Below are 20,176 nucleotides of genomic sequence, written 5' to 3'. Positions count from 1 at the left end.
ATTTAACTGAAACGGCATTACAAAAATAACAAAACTGATCAACAAAAATATCTGTACACCTATTAAAGCTTGTTTATGTCACTCTTCAACAAACTCTGTGGTATTCTGAAGCTGGCCCTCTGAATGAGTCATATTCACAAGGAGTCCTTCACAGGAATCTTTCCCATGCATCCAAACACTCACAGCCTCTCCCTTTGCTTGTCAGTGAGTCTTTAGGAAGACTGATGAACAGACGGAGTGGCAGTGGTGGTAGTTCTGTAAAATCATGAGGGGAAGAGGCCACTGAAAGCATCTTGGATGGCACGATGGCATGCCAATCCTGATGAATAACCACCAGCCTGATCCTGCGGAGACGCTGTGCGCACATGATTCAGATACCTGGACATGAGAGAGGACGATTAGGTGCAACAGTGAATAGCTTAACAGTGGTTTGCAAACCCACAATTTTGGCTTTGAGTATAATCGGATTAATCCTCTAGAGGGAGCAGCTCTGTTGTTTTACATGCATGAGTCCATGGATTTCACAATGACAAGAACAAATTTGTTTAATTTTAAAACAGAAATAAAATGCATCAAGCAAAAATGTCAGCTGTTCCTATACTGTTTCTAAATATAATGTTATATAACATATACTACTGTGCAAAAGTTTGAGGTCTGTAAGGTTTTTTTTTAAATGTGTATGCTCACCAAGGCAATTACTTGATCAAAAATAAAGTAAAAAAGTAATATTGTGAAATAATATAATTTAAAATTACTGTTTTCTATTTTAATGTATTTTAAAATGTCATTTAGTTCTATGATGGCTGAATTTTCAGCAGCCATTACTTCAGTCTTCAGTGTCACAAGATCCTTCAGAAATCATTGTAATATGCTGATGCTTATTATCAAAACTGAAAATGACAGTACTGCTTAATATTTTTGTGCAAAACAATGATTTGTCATTTTTGTCCAACATTTGTTTGAAACATCTTTTGTAACATTATAAATGTCTTTACTGTCATTTTCGATCAATTTAATGCATCTTTGCTGAATAAAATGTATTAATTTCCTTCAAAAATCGTGCAGACCTCAAACTATTATGAATATTATAAAAATGCATTTGTATCACTACTCCACATTTAAATATATAAGAATGTAATTGCTGTTAATATTAATATGTAACAATGCATCAAAAATCTCACTTCATTCATACATTCTTCTCCAAATTGAAAACTACTGGTTACCCACAAAGCATCAGGACAAGCATCAGAAACCTAATGCTTGTGGGAGGCACTCTGAGATCTCACACTAACCCAGCACCCCCAAAACTCTCCAGCAGCTGGAGTCCACAGCGGCCATTCATTATGAGAGAACTGAAAATTACATGTAAACTGATACTACAGTGAGAGGGAGAGAAAATGGAAAGAGAGAGAGGGAAGAGGAGGAGAGTGATAGAGGGGGTCAGGTATCATCAGAAACACTTAAGCTCCTCTCAGCTTCACACACTTTCTAAACAAACAGAGATTACTGAAGCGCTGGACCATGAGCTAATGCACACAGAATGCTGCTTCAGTTCTCCATCATTAATCCACAAACCACACACATCATTCCACAAGTGAATCACTGTTAGCACTTTTTAATCCAGATTCAGAAAGAAAGAAAGAAAGTGGAACAAAATAGTATTTAAAAGCTAAAAACTGGATTTATCTTTTCGGGAAAAAAAAAAAAAAAAGTCAGTAAATAAAAGTTCATGACCTTCACAAAATGGTGTATGTCCACCTCACCGGTGGTCAAACTAATTGCAAATTATATAAATAAATTGTATATTATAAACTGTATGTTTTCCATATATTGTATATTGTAAATTACTTTCCAGAAATTCTAAGGCTTATCATTTTGGATTGTGGTTGTGTAAAAATGAGTTTGGGGTCAATGAGATTTTTGAAAGAAGTTTCTTATGCTCACCAAGGCTGCATTTATTTGACCAAAAATACAGTAAATATTTTAAATATTATAATAATTTTAAAACAACTGTTTCTGTTTTAATATATTTTGAAATGTTATTTATTCATGTGATGGCAAAGCTGAATTTTCAGCAGTCGTTACTCCAGTCTTCAGTGTCAGATAATCCTTCAATTAAATATTCTAATATGTTGATTTTGTGATTTCACAAAATAAGAAACATTTATTATTATTATCAATGTAATAAACAGTTGTGTTGCTTAATATCTTTGTTGAAACAATACATTTTGTCATTGATATTAAGTAATTTATTGGTAACACTTTACAATAAGGTTCATTAGTTAACAACATTAGTAAACATGAACTAAGAATGAACAATACATCTACAACATTTATTAATATTAGTTAATGTTAATTTCAGCATTTACTAATGCATTATTAAAATCACAAGTTGTGTTTATTAACATTAGTTAATGCACTGTGAACTAACATGAATAAACAATGAACAACTGTATTTTCATTAACTAACATTAACAAAGATTAATAAATAGTGTAATAAATGTATTGTTCATTGTTTGTTCATGTTAGTTAATACATTAACTAATGTTAACAAATGACACCTTATTGTAAAGTGTTACCAATTTATTTTAAGTAACAATCTTTTTTTTTTTTACATTTTATTTTACATTCATCGCTGATGGGAAAAGACACCTGTAAAATAAAACGTAAAAAGAAAACTGTTTTTGTGAGTGCGGATCATAATCTCCTATACTAAGTAACTTAACAGATTGACGCACCAAAATAAAAAGATCCAGTGACAAAAGAGCACAGTGCAAACAGTGTTGTAGAAGTAAAAATCTTTTGTAACAAAAAATGGGACTATATTTCTCACAAAATAAAATATTAAATTGTTGGTAATTATATAAAAAAAAAGTTAAAATAATTTTACATGTTTTTATATGAATGAAACTGCCTCAAACTGAAGTACAAGAAGAAAAGTCCTAAAGGAAGAAAAGAATTCAAAGAAAATTGGAAGGTAGTTTGAAAAGTGACTAATGTGAGGGTTTGGACTATGAATCAAATGTTTCGGAGGATATTACTGGTTGCCTGACTCTGGCTCCAGCTATCTTGATGTATATACTTCACAAGATGGACATGTTGCTGACATTGTTCATGTTGTCAACTGGATGAGGTTGAAATTCTAACATGAACTGAGCAGTTTTTAGTTAAAACATGCAGCTGTATCAGTGTTGACACACTGTGGTGATGATGGTGTGTGTGTGTGTGTGTGTGTGTGTTCTCCGTCAGAGGGATCTGCATGTCTTGCCAGCCTTTAATGCCTAATAGAAGTTGAGAAAGACTTTCCGAGCACAGGATTCAGCACAGAAATATTCCCTCAGAAAAAGCAGAGAAAACTCTCGAGCAGCTGCTGGACAATCTGTCATTTTAACGGGGTCAGTGTCACACACACATTCCTCAAACAGATCTGGTTGCCCGCACTGCTATGTCAGACACACATATATCAAACTACAACTCATCCATGACGCAAATATCCTCATCAGAGTTCAGAGAGCAAACTCATCTACGCAGGAGCCAAGAGACGACCTGGGTCATTAAAACCTACTGGTCCGAAGGTATATTGCTGTTTACAGAGGCAGTGTGTGTCTGTAATGCATGAAGACGTGTAGCATGGTTTATGTTTTAAAGAGACGGCAACAACTAAATCTGAATGAGGCAAACGAAAAAAAACACACACCCATACACATCTGGGAGATCATGTGTGAAGATTCTTTGCTCAAAGGAAAAGCCACACCACTGTGAAATGCAAAATTCACTCAAATCTGTGGACTGAGAGAGAGAGAAAAGGTGAACAAGTTTAGTTTGTCTGTCCATTTTTCCACAATGCACCCTAGGGGCATGTTTTAAAAGTTCAGCTCTCTCTTGCTACCTCTTCCACACAGAAACAGGGGCCATTTGCAAGCCAAATTTACTCTTGAAGCCAAGGCCAGAATCTTTGTTTTAGGCTTGTTTGCATATGCAAATATCAAATCTCAAAATGCAGTTTCCAAAAAAAAAAAAAAAACCTTACAGACAGGGAGAGATGGAGGGATGGATGGAAGACGTGTCTGCAGTCATTGACCCTTCTTGACAAGCATATTATAAATCAGATGATATGGCCCTGAATGCTGATTGGTTAGAATTGGTTAAATCCAGCCGTGCTGCAAAACACTAAATGATAACAATTATGATGTGAAACCTTTTTTAGCTGTATAAAGCGTACTAAAATAAAGTAAATATGTCAGGAAGAAGATCTTCTAGAATTATGACGCTTAATGAACTACCCTAATGAAATTGTCTAATGAAATTTTGTGTGCTTTAATATATTTATTATTAAATTTATTATTAACCGTTTTACTAGGTTTTAACTGTTTGCCTTGGACATGGTTATATTCACAATACCTCTTGTTCTTAATTACTTAAATAAACAACAATCAACCAGATTTATGTCGAAAAACACAATAAAGCTACTGACCCTGTTCACACACGCGCCCTCTTCTGACCTGCTGATGGATTACTTCCTGTCTAGCACAAGATGACTTCCTGTATGCCAAAGTGTGTTTCTGTAGAAAAAGTAGTCTAAACATTGGCATGGCAATGAAAGACAAGTTCTTGGCAACTGCTCCAACCTCAAGAAAATTATACTAAGAAATTCAGGAACTCATGGAAACTTTTCATTTATAATTAAAAATCAATCAAATCAATCAATCAATGGATTAAATTTTAAAATAATGCAAAATAGAAGCCTTTTCACAAGAGGTTTCAGACTTTTGAACTCGCTGCATAATTGAGCACAACACAAAATAAATAATAAGGAATAGAAGTAAAAAATAAAAATCACTGCATTTGGAACATCTACACCACTGTTCAAACATTTGGGGTCTGTAAGATTTTTTTTAAAGAAATTAATATTTTTATTCAGCAAGGATGCATTAAATTGATCGAAAGTGTAAATATAGACATTTATAATATTACAAAAGCTTACTATTTGAAATAAATGCTGTTCTTTTAAACTTTCAACTTATCAAATTATATTTTAAAAAGGTATCATAGCAAAATTATTATTCATCACTGCAAAATTGATAATAATAAATGTTTCTGGAGCACCAAATCAGCTAATTGAATAATTTCTGAAGGATCATGTGACAATGAAGACTGGAGTAATGGCTGCTGACAATACAGCTTTGCTATCAGATAAATAAATTACATAAGTTATTATATATATATATATATATATATATTTCGCTTCACGTCGTGACCGCATCACCACCTCGGGTGTGCATTATTTTTCTAATAATCCAACGGCCCGTCGTCAAATATTCCTTACCTATCCAAACTTAAATTTTTATAATACATGAATGAAAACATTTTGTAACATGATTTTGATGTACCATTTCCATGGTAATACAATGTCTGATTTTAAAATGGGTTTCAAAGGATGAATTTTGAGATTTTAAGTTTTCAACTGATATATAATTTCTAATGATTTCTAATACGTGATAGAGAAAAAAGCAACTAAGAAGACTTTCTGTGACAAAGGTCAGAACTCCTGTTGTAATGTAGATTTTTCAGGTCCACTCTTGTCATAAATTAATCTATTACTTTTCCTACATAATTTGTTAACAAAAAAGTGGTAAAATACCTATTTAGGAGTCTTAGACCTTTCCAACGATATCATGATTAGATTAGGATTTAATTGTAAAATAGTGAAGTAAACGTAGGTGTCCAACAGAGGGGACGGTGACAGTTATGAGGTGAATTTTTTTCACAATATTACCATTTTTACTTTTTTCATCTAATAAATGCAACCTTGGTGAGCATAAGATACTTCTTTTTAAAACATTTTACTGAGCCCAAATAAACACAGACTCACATACAAGCTGTGTCCTGTCCAATAACAAATCCCCCTTAAACTAATTACCTTATCCAAATCTCTGCAGACACATCTCAAAACTCACCAGAGACATCACTCAACACTGACTGAATATGCATGTGTGTGTGTGTGTGTGTGTGTGTGTGTGTGTGTGTGTGTGTGTGTGTGTGTGTGTGTGTGTCCTGAGAGGGTTTGATGGGAAGATTACTGATCCATGAAGGGAGACTTGTACAGCCAAAACTTATATTTATATGCAACATTGTAAGAATAGAAGGACATATTTAAGGCATAGTTATCTCCCCAAAAAACTCAAACAAAACACATTACACAGATGCAGCTGACCGCACTTGAAAACATCGTGTGGAGGAAAGAAAACTTCAACCCAATCACCTCCTTTCAAGACGCAAACGCACACAGCTGTCTTTAATAAAATGCCCCACCCAATCTGTATTTATACAGGTACAGAACAGGGACGGACACAGAGGACGGGGTTCGCCCCGGGGGTGAGGAGGAAGTGAATACATACATGACCCTCCAAAAACACAAACCAGTCCAACATAAATCTCCACTAACTCACTGTCAAAACACACCAAGACAAATAGCAAAAAACAATCCGTCTCTCTGTCAACCTCACACACACACACACACACAAATACTCAGAGACTCGTCCGCTCTCCACTTCAAAAGACTGAAGCTGGAAAGAAAAAAAGAAGATTTCAGAACGAAAGAGAAAAAGAAACAAAAGACAGAGTGATCCACCCTATCGTTTCTTTTCATAACCCTCACTCTTTTTCTTCTCCTGTCCTCTGCTTTTCAGCTCAAACCACATCACAAGATCCTCTGCTGAAGATTCCAGTGTGTATCTATCTATCTATCTATATATATATGTGTGTGTGTGTGTGTGTGTGTGTGTTCAATACAAGTTAAGCTCTGTCAACAGCATCTGTGACAGAAACACATTTACAATGGAAGTTATGGTTAAATTTAAGCTTAATTTGCATTTAAAAGGTGAACAATTATTTTTTCATCATAAAAATTCTTAGAGATAACATTCTGTCATCAGAATTTTCATTTCGGGTAAACTATACCTTTAATACTATTGTCATCAGTAGGCTAATAATAGCTGTTTTATTTGACAAAGCAGGTCACCTCATGTTGAGATTATTAAGAAATTATTATAGAGATAGGATATAGTAAACAGCATTAGCAGAATAAAGATAATTGCATTAACGAGAGGCCCTAATATACACTAATTTAGCTTCAAAGATTGTGTGTGTTTGGGAAAAGTGAGAGTGTCTTACAGACAAAGTTACAACTTAAGTGAAGCGTAAAACTGCAAGCACAGCAAAAATGTCAGCAGACTTCCTGTTCACCGTAGGAGCAGTGCACCATGGGAAATGTGGTTTATTTGTTTGAATAAGAGGTCATTTATCTCTGTCAAACACACACTCTCAACAGAAAGGGAACAGAGAAGGTACAAAAAGGAAACAACAGCCTTATGCATGAATAAAAATGATAATAATAAAATGTAGTCTTCTTTAATGCCCATTAACTTACTGACATACTGATATAATATAATGTAATATAATATAATATAATATATGTAACAATTTACAATAAGGTCTCATTTGTTAACATTAATGCATTAGTTAACACGAATGAACAATAAGCTATGTATTTTTCCAGTATTTATTAACCTTTGTTAAAGTGGATTAAGGTAACTAAGTGCTTATTAGCATGCAATTTACTAGCATACTGGCTACTGGTAAAACACACATTAATGACTCACTCTGCATGACCATATATTTACCATTTACAACTATTAATAAGCAACAAATTATGAGTTTTTTGAGGCCAGCATCAAAGCTAATAGTTGAGAATTGGTCCCCAAACTAAAGTGAGACCAAAAAAAAAAGTTTCATTTGTAGTCCATGTTAACTAATATAGTTTACTAACGTGAAACCTTTTTGTTAAGTGTTACCATAATATAATTCACATTAGCAAAATGCAATTGGATTCTTACCCTAATCGGCCCAATTGATCCAGTTCTGGAACGGGCGGCCCGTATGTGTCAATGCACAGAGGCTGATAGACGTACAACACCTCCTCCATACGAGACACGGAAGCAAAAGAAACAGTCTGACCCTGAAGGAAAGAGACACAGAGAAAGAAACATTTTTGCACTGATTTGGCAAAACAAATGCACAGTTTTTGTCATGACAATAAAAAATAAAAAACTACTAAATAAAAAATTAGACACGATTTAGATAGACAGACTGCCCAATTGTTTCAAACCCTGCCCATGAACACAGACAATGATTGACAGCCAGAAATCATTTATGATTGGTTAAGTGTTCTGATTGGCTAAAAAGGCATGGACTCTTGTTTTGCAAAGTCTGGCTGGTTGAGGACAACCATTTAGAAAGTAGGTACATATACATATAAAATATATTACTTTTGTTAGATTTTCATTTAATTTTCTTTAAATATTATTTGAATTTTACACTATTTTATTTAACACCATTTGAGGTGATAATATTTAAAATGCACACTCATTGAGTTTAAAATGGTACTGTTAATGCAGATGACCTCATTTAAACAACACTAACAGACATTCTGTCTGAGACGAAGTCACACACACACACACAAATGCATGGGTGCCAACAAACACACACATCCCTCTATGGATACAGATCCAAACAGGGGATCTAAAGATGTATGACAACATCACTCACTGCCAACACACACACACACACAAAGGCAACACACAAGGGAGATTGAACTTGCTGGAGACAGACAGAAACCACAGCATGAAGTGTGTGTGTGTGTGTGTGCGCATGGAGAGGGAATTTCCATGGGAGAGCTTCTCGTTACTTAGGTTTGAAAGTACTGCATGCATTTTTACGGCAACAAAACAGCAAAGTAAAATAATGCCACACAAAACAGGGAGAGATGAAGAGAGAAAATCACAGTGATACAAGTAACTAGAGCGTGAAAAAGAGCACTTGTGAGGGACCTTTTACAATCTGTTAATTGACTGCAATTAAACATTTGAGTGTGAGCAGCCTAAGTGCACAGCCAAAGTACAAAATTACATTTTTGCAACACTAGGCAATGGCGGGTGAATTTGGTAAAAAATAAATTGGGCATAATGTATATTTAATATGAATGTAGTATTTACACAACTATTAATTTTGGAGGTCAGTATTTTTTTTTTAAAGAAATTCATATTTTTATTTTATTTTGATCAGGGACAGTAAAGACATTCATAATATTACAAAAACTTTCTATTTCAAATCAATTCTGCACTTTCAAAATTTTATGCATCAAAGAATCCTGAAAAAAATAAAAAAATAAAAAAATTTAAAAAAAATATCACAAAAATTCCAACATTTAATAATAAGAAGAAATATTTTTGGAGCATCATATCAGCATACTGATTACAGAATGATTTCTGAAGGATCGTGTGACACTGAAGACTGGCTGAAAATTGAGCTTTGCAAATTGCCATCACAGAAACTAATTTCATTTTAAAATATTTTTAAAGAGAGAACAGTTTTTAATAACTTTTAATAATCTGTAATTTACTGTATTTTTTATCAAATAAATGAGCATAAGACAATAAGAGACTTCTTTTAAAAATATATATATTTTAATCTTACTGACCTCAAACCTTTGGACAACAGTATTTATTTAAAAATTATAGATAAATAAGATCAATGTGATTTTTTACCCCCACATTTTTTACGGTAGCTTGAGAAATATTTTTGCCATTCAGTTTAAAACTATTGTTGCAGTGTATTTACTCAATAAATTTACTTGCCAGATTTATTCATTAAAAACTATTTTTCCTCACATTGAACCCAGCAAACAACACACACACATACTTGCAGGTTCCTAAAAAAAAAGTGGATGCAGCACTCCAATTCTACACACTGAACACTTTAACTTTCTACATACACACCAAATGTTTGTGGTTAATAATGAATTCAAAATAACAAACATAAATTCTCTTGTCCACCCAGCCTGATCAGTTCCAAACTCACGTCTCACACACAAACACAATCTGTCAAGAGATTTCCATGTCAACACATACAAACCATCCAATCATAGATTACCCTGTCAACAGCCTAATACCAGTGGAAAACTCTTCAGAACTCCAATACACACACAAACACACTCCATGGTAAACCACCACCGCATCTTTACCAACTCAAAATGAACATCTGCGCTCAGCATTAATTTGTGGTGTTTTATGTGTGTGTATAGAGAAATGCTGCTGATTCTGAGTATGCTTAGTGACTATAGATACATATTCACTCCCCAGCGCCCTTAAAACAGAGCTGCCGGCTCGATCCATCTTCATTACTATGCGGGGGTGGAGAGGGAAGGAAATCCCTGAGCTGAAACACCCCTCCGGTTGTCTGTGCATTCAGAGTTTCACTCCAAGCAGTTACACATAGTTTAACAGGGCCTTGTGTTCAAATCAATCATATATCTGCTGCGTTTCGACATTCAGTGCCGTTCAGCGCTTTAACCTCACCCCTGCCTGGGCAGTGAATCAGTCCATATGTTTGACATTAACACATAGTAAACATGTTTTTACGAGGTGGACTTGAATTTTACATTTTTTAAATAAACCATCTCCCCTGGTTCTGCATTTTAGCCTTCTGTCTTGGGAGGCACAGAACATTTTGACTGGCACAGGAAAGGCTCTACGATGCAACGTCTCATTTGTTTGTTCATTCTGCGGGTGTGATAATTTTCCTCAACAAAACCAGCAAATGCCAGTTATTATTTCTGAGGTGTGTTGGCATTGCTTCTTCCCAGCATTCAGCTACAAGTATCAACCAGAATGTGGGACGGGATTTGGGAAATTCTGTTGAAAAACTATGCCTTCTCAAATTTGGTTTTGGGAAGGAGACCAAAAGAAGGCTGTTTCTCCAAAACAGACATGCAAATCTTAAAGGGAACTGTATACACTTCTGTAGCATTTTATTCAAGGCAAAGTTTCTTGTACCAAAAACAGTCAGAATCTGGTTTTAATGGCCATAATTTAACTAAATAGAAAACCGGTTTTTGTTGTTTTTGCTACTGTACCTTTAAGAGTTTATGTAAATAACTATTATGATTAGACTTTAAAGTTTATTCTGCCAAGAACCACTCATTAATACATTAAGATCCGTATGACTGAAATTTAAAATAACATTTTGATGTAATATTTGGAGTGAGTAAATATGAAATCAGATGTAACACATACATATACACAACAACAGAGGTGTGCCCAAGAATATCTTAAGCACAAATTTCTAAGTTCCTCAAAATCTCTGAACATATTTAAAAAATCAGATGGAATGAACATTGAAAGCACTGCCAAATTCAGCTAATTGTTGCAGCCCTATACACTGAAAAAGGCTCTGTTTCCCATTGGACTGATAAAAACTTGTGCACCTTGACCGAAAAATTGCATATAGTCAGCCCATCAGTTTCACTTTGGCTTTTAGACAAAATTGTAAAGAGTTCTTTATTGTGATAATTTATGTTTACACTGAATGCATTTGACAAAAGGAAAGTAACAGGGCTGGGAATTGTCATAGACATGCTGGTTCATTTTGACCATTATATTTAGCTGTTTGATGTGTATTGCAATTTTTTACTTAATTACATTAACATTTTGGCCCTCAATGTCCAAGATATTAATTTCTGTTAGTTTAACTACTTTAAATATTTAATCATCAAAAGAAACAAACAAACAAATAAATAAAAATGTAATGTAAAAAAAACGTAATGTGTAATTAATTTTAAAAATGAATGATTTTAGTTTACATCTTGATCAGTTTTTTTTTTTTACAGTACATTTTAATTTATATTTTATATATTAATAATCATTTATTAATTTAACTATTTTAAGTCATCATACGACACCATTGGAAGTTTTCTAAGGATCCCTGGTTGAGAAAAATTGCTTTAAAGCTAAATTATACTGTATTCTTTTTGTTAATATCTATTAGCTAAAATATCTTCAAACAAGAATTGTCCATAAAAGTTTTCACAGAATAAATTTTTACATTAAACAATGCATGTTGAGTAAATTTCTCTTTTGGATAACTCAAGAGGAATGTGAGAGAACGGCAAAAGGTTTCTGTTTCACATGGGATGAGGCAGGAGAGCGCGTCGGGACTCTGACTATGCAAGTCTTCAGGACGCTCCAAGGTCAACAAATATAAACTGTCTATCAGCACCTCTGCTGACCTACACACACACACACATACACCTCAGATCAGCACATTTGAAAATGATCACACACTCACACTGCTCTGCATGGGGCACAGGAGAAAAATGTCACAAAAACACACAGATATTACTACAAATACAACAAAATAAACTCATCAACACATTATCTTAAATATCTTGTCCTATTCACAGCAAAATAATCATCAGTTGCTGAATTCACACTGAGAAAGCGTCCTGAATTTACTGTGTAACACTAGTGAACACACATACAGGTTCAGTGGGGATAAAGTGAGCTTTGTGGACCCTCCAGCTGGCATTAACTGAGCTCAAGTAACAAGTGTGAGAGCCAATGCCCTCTCCATGCCCTGTAACACACACTATTTTGATCTCCAAGCCTCTACTGGCTCAGTCCACATGTATGCAGAGTATGATTCTGCCTGCAAAAAGTCAGACGAACACACACATTGCTTAACTCCACCGCTCAGAAACATCTGTGCGTTAAATATAACCAAATACGCGTGCCTCCTGCCTAGTAGTCTAAAGCCATCTAAAGCTGACGAACTTTTTTGCCGGTACTATCCTCCCTGTGCCAAGATCCATGCCAACATACACACCACTCTTCTCTTCATGTCAACCACAAGACACGTTTGTGGAAACTTATGCACTTGCATACACACACACAAACACAGACAATTGTGCACACTGTTTCTGTTTTTACTCTCAAACGGCAGTTTTTGAGATGTATTGCTCTCCCTCCTCATTTGCATACACATTCATGACATGTTGGTTCAGGTCTGTGTCCTCTGCAGTGACCGCTGAAAGGATTTTTTTGAAAAGAACAAACCTGTCTTACCTGCTTTACAACACAGAGACGCACCACAAAATGATATAAACACACACACTCCCATGTCATACTCAAACATTGGCTAATACAAGCATGCTGGTGTGTCTGTGTGTACGCAAAAGCTTGTGCACATAGTGTGCTGAATATTACACAGGAAACGTTTATAAACACATGAAAAAAAACATCTATATAAAAAAAATATATATATATGTGACCCTGGACCACAAAACCAGTCATAAGTAGCAGGGGTAAATTTGTTTAGCCAACAATACATTGTATGGGTCAAAATTATCCATTTTTTAATGCCAAAATCACTAGGATATTAAGTAAAGATCATGTTCCATGAAGATATTTTGTACATTTCCTACAGTAAATATATCAAAAATTTATGTTTGATTAGTAATATGCATTGCTAAGAACTTCTTTTGGACAACTTTAAAGGCAATTTTCTCAATATTTAGATTTTTTTGCACCCTCAGATTCCAGATTTTCAAATAAGTTGTATCTCGGCCAAATATTGCCCAATCCTAACAAACCATACATTGATGGAAGGCTTATTTATTCAGCTTTCAGATGCTGTATAAATCTCAATTTTAAAAAAAATTGACACTTATGACTGGTTTTGTGGTCCTGGGTCACATATAAATAAATAAGTAAATATATATATACACATATACAAAGTTGGGTAGTAACTGATTACATGTAAACGATTTGAATGCACTTCGCGGAGGCAACCACCCTCCGCTGCACGTCGGGTGGTTCTTCGCCTCCATGTCGTGCATTCAAATCGTTTAATGCACAGCTAGCCGTTGATTATCCCGTTTATGCCATGGTCATTTGCCAGCATTCACATATTAAAGATGTTAATAATATTTGCGCTGCAATATTTGACCGGAACGGTAAAAATGATGGTTATTTTCGTCTGTATTACTATTCAACTGTAACTGTATGTTAGTATGGTTACCAATGTTTATAGGAAGCGCAGTTAAACGAATTTAATCAACACCTGCCAGCCAATCAGAATCGAGTATTCAGACAGACCATGGCATAAATATATATTAATTTGGTGGCATTTCCCAGCTAATCCTGAAATTGATTTGATTTAATTAATATGATTACAAATTTTATTCACCCTCAGCCCTACCAATTAAGCGTGCATGCGTGTATGTATGTTGTTCCCTCACCATCATTATTCCAGTAGAGAAGATGTTTGCTGGCTTGACATTTTGCTTTTGTTTTTCTATCTGGGTCTCCAGTTGAGAAGCTCGATCTTTATGTTGGGCCAACAGCATAGCCGCAGGTAACTTGGAACTTTCCTGCAAACACAAACACAACATTGAGGATATGCTTTTATTTAAAAATGTTGACACTTTCATTGACAGTGAGGAGAGGACAGTGATGGAGAGGAAGGGAAGATCAGGAAATAACACGTTAAGAGTCAAACTTGCAATGCTTGCAGAAGCACCACAACTCAACGTGCCAGAGCACTAACCACCAGGCCACAACTCCAACCAGATAAGGGTATTGTTTTATATATTGTGTGTGAAGTATATGAAATGCGGACAACGGACAAAAAAGACAAATCTAAAGTCAGATACACATGCTAAAGTAGAAAGGCAATGAAACATCAACCCATGGACCAAATCAACACATATAGTGTGAGTGTACCAGCTCATCCAGCAGGGCCTGTTTGTTTTTCCTCTTGGCCTGTAGTTGTCTCTGTTCCTCCTGCAGGGTGTCCAGTCTCCTCTGCTCTGAATCCTGCTGCTCCTGTAACAACAGCTCTTCCAACTCCTCCTGCTCACGTGTCTAAGAGAGGCAATATTAAATTAAGGATAAAATAAAATAAAATTTAATTAGTTGTAGTATATATTTATTTGCCATGTCAGCATCTTAGGCTATTTTCATGGCTAAAACAATTAAAAAATACAAGTATAACAAATACAATAAAAACCAGCAAACAAACAAACACAAGTTATATTACACAAGATTTTACATTTAAAATAAAATAAAATAAAAAGCTCAACTGTTTCTGGAGCACATGCACAAATTGCTAAGCTGTGGCTCCAATAAGATGTCATTCTGATCTCTGCTACAATATATTTCTGCTTAAATAAGATTCTCACTTGTGGAATTATCCAACTGTCCAATCAGAACCGTGCACACATACTCACTAGTTTGGCTTTGTTTCTCTGTATAACGTCTTTGTTATCTCGCTGGTACTGTTCCATAATCTGCTTGGTCCTTTCAACATCTATGTTATTAGTCAGGTTAAACACTGGACAGAGAAAGAGGTAAATACATTTAAAACACTTATAAAATGTCAGAAACTGCCAAAAAAAAAAAAAAGTATGAAAAAATAAATATGTATCTCACCAATGTCTTCCACTTGCTCCAGGTAGTCATTATATTCTTTCAGAGCGGGAAAATCAAATTCCCTCTTATTATAGCTGAAAAATGAAAGAAACACATTAAAATATAATAATTAGCCACTAAGACCATTTTGGATGCACATATACACTTTTTTCTGCCACATACATTTTGAGAACCTTCTTGCGGATCTCCACCTCTTTATCGATGGCTGGATCTTCAAAGAGCTGCACACGGAAATTACTCTTTCTGAGAGGAGTGTTGCACTGCACACAGTTACCTGAGCCACGGACAAACAGCATCTCCACACAGCTCTCACACCTGAAACACACACACACACACAAACATTTTACTCACATTGGCAGAAGGTCTGCTGAATGAGGATCAAAATAAACAGTAATGAAATGTGAAATCTGCTGGAAAAGCCTTCAGAAGCGATTCCACACAAACACACATTTCAATCATCTCACTGCTTCAGAGGGTAAAATTTGGCCCTCGAAACTTTCCAAACGGAGCCATAAGTTAGACTAATGGATAAAACAGAGGCCTGATATGTGTGTGTGTGTGTGTGTGTGTGTGGTGGTCTTACTCAATCATAATGGAGTGATGATGGGATGGGTTTGAGGCAAAGCAGACATACACATTATGAGCTGACAAAGTACAGCGTGTGTTAAAAACCAATGTTAAATCTTGCCCAGGATTTATGCATATAACTAATGCTGAGTTTCAACTAGATTTTCTTAAAAATACAGTAAACAATCTTTCGTTTTCCACTGAGCAGTTTAACTTTCCTTTTCTCTGTCTGTTTTTCATTTCCCCACTCTTTCTAGAGATTAATTTTGCTCTGTTCAATATGCCAGGTACTGTATATCATAAAGTGGACAAACTTTGCTGGTGACAGGAAATTATGGAGACGTGAAAGAGGGAACATTTTCAGGAATAAAAAACCTAACAAACATTTGTTGTAATTGCAAATTGGCTTTTGTAAATAAAATATAACTTTTTTTATATTTTAGATTTTTACATTTTAGTTGCATTGATTAAAAAAAGTAAATACCACAAAGGGTTAAGTAAGCTTATTTTTCAATGAAACTAAAGATGGTTTAAATTGATGCATCAAAAGACTTATCATTGTTACAAAAACAGCATATTTCAAATAAATGCTGTTCTTTTGAACAATATTCACCAAAGAAAAAAAAGATCACAGCATTGATAATAATAATAAATGTTTCTGTAGCACCAAGTCAGCATATTAGAAAGACTTCTAAAGCATCATGTGACACTGAAGACTGTAGTAATGGCTGCTGAAAATTCAGCTTTGCCATCACAGGAATAAATTACAGTTATGTTGTTAATGTGTAGCAATATTTTACTCTTTTAACTATATTTCTGATCAAATAAATGTTGAGTATCAGAGACCTCTTTTAAAACATTAAAATAATGTTTCACTGACCACAAACTTTGGAACAGTAGTGTACACTTTTGGTTTGTGATGGTGGCAGTGCAAAGCATCAGGAACGTGTGTACTAACCACTGCACCATAGCTCAGCTGAGATTTCTCTGAAGCATCTCAACTGTTCACTTACTTTAAAGGATAGACTTTATTTCTGAACATACACAAGGTGAGTGTGCATTTGTGAGAGAGAAAACGACAGACCTTTAAAAACTCAAACACAGACTCTCATGTGAATAAATGCTAGACATTCCCTGCTCATTCCTCCACTCCCGATCCGTGTTTGTCAGCATGTTGAGAGGTTACTACACTCCTCTAACTCAGCACAACTGACCCCATCACGCACACACAAAATCTGCAAACTCCTGCATTTCACACACAAACACACACACATAAGCTACCTGTGTCCCTCTCATCAACTATCTCACACACACCTACTTGTGCCCTTCCCTCTTCACTGCTGCAGGTCATCAGGACACACTCGGCATCAGCCTAAGTCACAAACACAGTGTTTCTTCAACTACAGGCACTTTTATGTCCCATGGGGGATTTTTAATAACACTAACAGATTTTAGGTTTTTCAAATGCCTTTTCTATTCAATTTTATTATTTTACCCTTGTAGATTTTCAATCTTAAAATACAAGTTAAAAATAAAAATATGACATTATTATTATTAGACTATTACAAAAAAACTGAGTGAAATAATTAACCATTTCAATATCTGTAATGTTAAAAAAAATATATATTTTTTCACAAATTATGACTGGTGTGATTTCAAAATCAACTAAAGTTCAGAGATCTGATTTTAATTTCTTATTCATTTAATCGTGTTTTTACATGTGCAAAAGAGTAAGAACAACTGTCTACATTTTGCACATGGCTTGCTTATCAAAAATGATGAGTTTATTCTCAAAAAAAAAAAAATTATATTCTTCACAACTTCTAAACATTCTTTCATTGTGTGAGCCATCCCATGCAAAATGATCATTCAGTTATTTAAAATTTGTCAGACATACATGTATATTCCATAAATATCTGACACAGACTTTTTCTGTTTACACATAACAAAAAATATAAATATGAATGTACATATTACAATTGACTTTTCCCAGTAAACCACTACCTGCTATTGAATGAATGAATGAATGAATGAGGCATTTATATAGCGCTTGAAATCTAAGAAGCTCTGTGTGATACATAATAGCATTTAGCTGAGTGTCAACAAAAAAGTAGAACAAAAATGACATTTCCAAGGTTGACTGTCACGGTAAAAGACATCTACACTTTTTAAACAGTCAGGCTCACATAATGAAATAAAAACTTGAATTTGGTGGCATTGGCCAATTTACTGATACAATAAATTAAGAATTACATGTTTTAACTGAGTTACTACATTTTGCATATACAGTATCCAATAGAGCTGTGATGTCCTACAAAACACTTGACAATTGCAGTTTAGAGACTGTTAAGACTGTTTCAAAACTTGAGCGATTGAGAAAAACTGTAAGAGTTTATTTTCTCTCAAAGTCCAGTGGGCCAAAAAAGCCCATAGTTGAAGAAACACACAAGCAACATCTCCTTCCACTCCATCATCTGTATTTAATCACAGACTACGCTCATTTGTTAGCTGTAACTCCTTCGTCCTGATTTTCTGCATACAGATGTAAACTCTCATGAAATGACCAGGGGACTGTGTGCTGGACTGTCTCCAGCAGTGTGTCATCAGTGTATAATATATTCATACAATCTCGGAGTCCCAGGTCAGCAGTCCACCATGAGTCCTTAAGTTCTCAGCAGGTCAAGGGCATCCAGAACATGAGGAGTCACATGACTTCATACATACTACACCCTCTCTGTGGCTAAATGACTACTTTCATGCGCCAAATGAACAGCTAGTTTGAACACACGTTCGTCTGTATTAATCCCTAAGACATTTATCATTGTAATAGTTTCCAGCAAAATACCACCGTTACAAATTTTTGTTATAACTACAATAAAACTGCCAAATTTAAGTCAGCCCACACAAAAAAATACTATAGTGTTTTGGAACCATACCATAGTAAAGTACTTGAATTAATTTGTTGTGGTAATTCTATAGTTGCTGTGGTAATATAACAACTAAAGTAATATAAACAAATTACTTTAACCAATACTGTACTAAGTTTTCTGCAACTATTGGGTATATATATACTACAATTTACTGTAGTAAAAACTAAAGTATACTACAGTATTTATTACATTTTATCAGTTCACTATAGTTAATACTACAGTGTGCTGTAGCATTCATTAACAAAGTGTTGTAAATACTTATATATATATATATATATATATATATATAAAGTATAATACACTTTACTATAGTATGGTTCAAAAACACTAGTATTTTTTTCATGTAGCTGACAGAACTGTCGCAACATCTTAGGTTTCTTGGTCATTATGTATCAAAACATAACTTCGAATTGTAAATTATTATAAAAGCTCTTTATAATATTTGTACGTCACATGCTAATTTGTTATGATTTTGTAGTTATGGCTGAAAGTACCATGGTAACTTTTTTGTAAGGAGAGCTTCAAAACAGAAGTTAGATGTCAAAAATATCGGTTTACTGCACTCGCAGGCTGAAACACTGGCCTTATTACAGCAAATATACAATACAATAAAAGAAATAATAAATCTTTTAGTCTTGGCCATCACGAATAAAGCCCCACATCTGGAGGTTTAGGGTCTGCGCAGGTTTGAATAAGTGTCAGCAGGTACTCACAGCGTGTGTCCGCACACATTCACCATCAGCTTCAGAGATGGATTTCTGTATTTGGTCGTCTTGCACCTCGGGCATCCCTGATCATCCATTATTAGTGTTAATGTCTGTTTTAGTCCGCCTGCAAAAGAATAATCAGCAATCAACACACTCCAGAGCGCATAGGAGTGTTACATTCAAAATCGCCCGGTGAAAACAAATATGTCTATTACAACTGTTCCTATTCAAACACTGCTCACTGTCCAGCGCTGAGTTTCAGCGATAGATAGATAGATAGATAGATAGATAGATAGATAGATAGATAGATAGATAGATAGACCTTTGCATACTAATATGAAAATGTATCACCGTTTTCTTTATTTCTTTATACCAGTTTTCTTTCCTTTCTCTTTCTTTTTATTTTTACCTTGTCCTCTTCGTTCATAAATAGGATAAATTTGACAGTATTGTTGTTTTATTCTGGCTGAATATATCATGTATGTATCAAAACATAACTTTGAAGTGTAAATTATTATAAAAGTACTTTATAATATTTGTTCATCATATGCTAATTTGTTATGATTTTGTAGTTATGGCTGAAAGTATGGTAACTTTTATATAGATAGATAGATAGATAGATAGATAGATAGATAGATAGATAGAT

General features: G+C 34.6%; 1 protein-coding gene across 2 annotated transcripts; it reads right to left on the bottom strand.

Moving 5' to 3' along the window:
- Nucleotide 1: 1 nt before the first annotated feature.
- mnat1 (MNAT1 component of CDK activating kinase) lies at nt 2-19,736 on the bottom strand. 2 transcript variants are annotated; one of them, XM_058795950.1, is made up of 8 exons: nt 19,537-19,734; nt 15,489-15,641; nt 15,327-15,400; nt 15,125-15,228; nt 14,619-14,759; nt 14,135-14,266; nt 7,896-8,017; nt 2-378 (listed from the first exon to the last, which is right to left on the bottom strand). In XM_058795950.1, the coding sequence occupies exons 1-8, from the start codon at nt 19,623-19,625 to the stop codon at nt 264-266; spliced, it is 930 nt and encodes a 309-aa protein (XP_058651933.1). In that variant the 5' UTR covers nt 19,626-19,734; the 3' UTR covers nt 2-263. The 2 variants fall into 2 exon arrangements, with proteins under 2 accessions (XP_058651933.1, XP_058651934.1); XM_058795951.1 differs by lacking the exon at nt 2-378 and adding an exon at nt 385-6,566 and having other exon boundaries at nt 19,537-19,736.
- Between the last annotated feature and the right edge of the window lie 440 nt (nt 19,737-20,176).

This window comes from Onychostoma macrolepis, chromosome 13 (assembly GCF_012432095.1).
Source record: "Onychostoma macrolepis isolate SWU-2019 chromosome 13, ASM1243209v1, whole genome shotgun sequence".
NCBI lineage: Eukaryota > Metazoa > Chordata > Actinopteri > Cypriniformes > Cyprinidae > Onychostoma > Onychostoma macrolepis.
The sequence above is the reverse complement of the archived record's forward strand: the minus strand, read 5'-3'. Positions and strand labels throughout refer to the sequence as shown.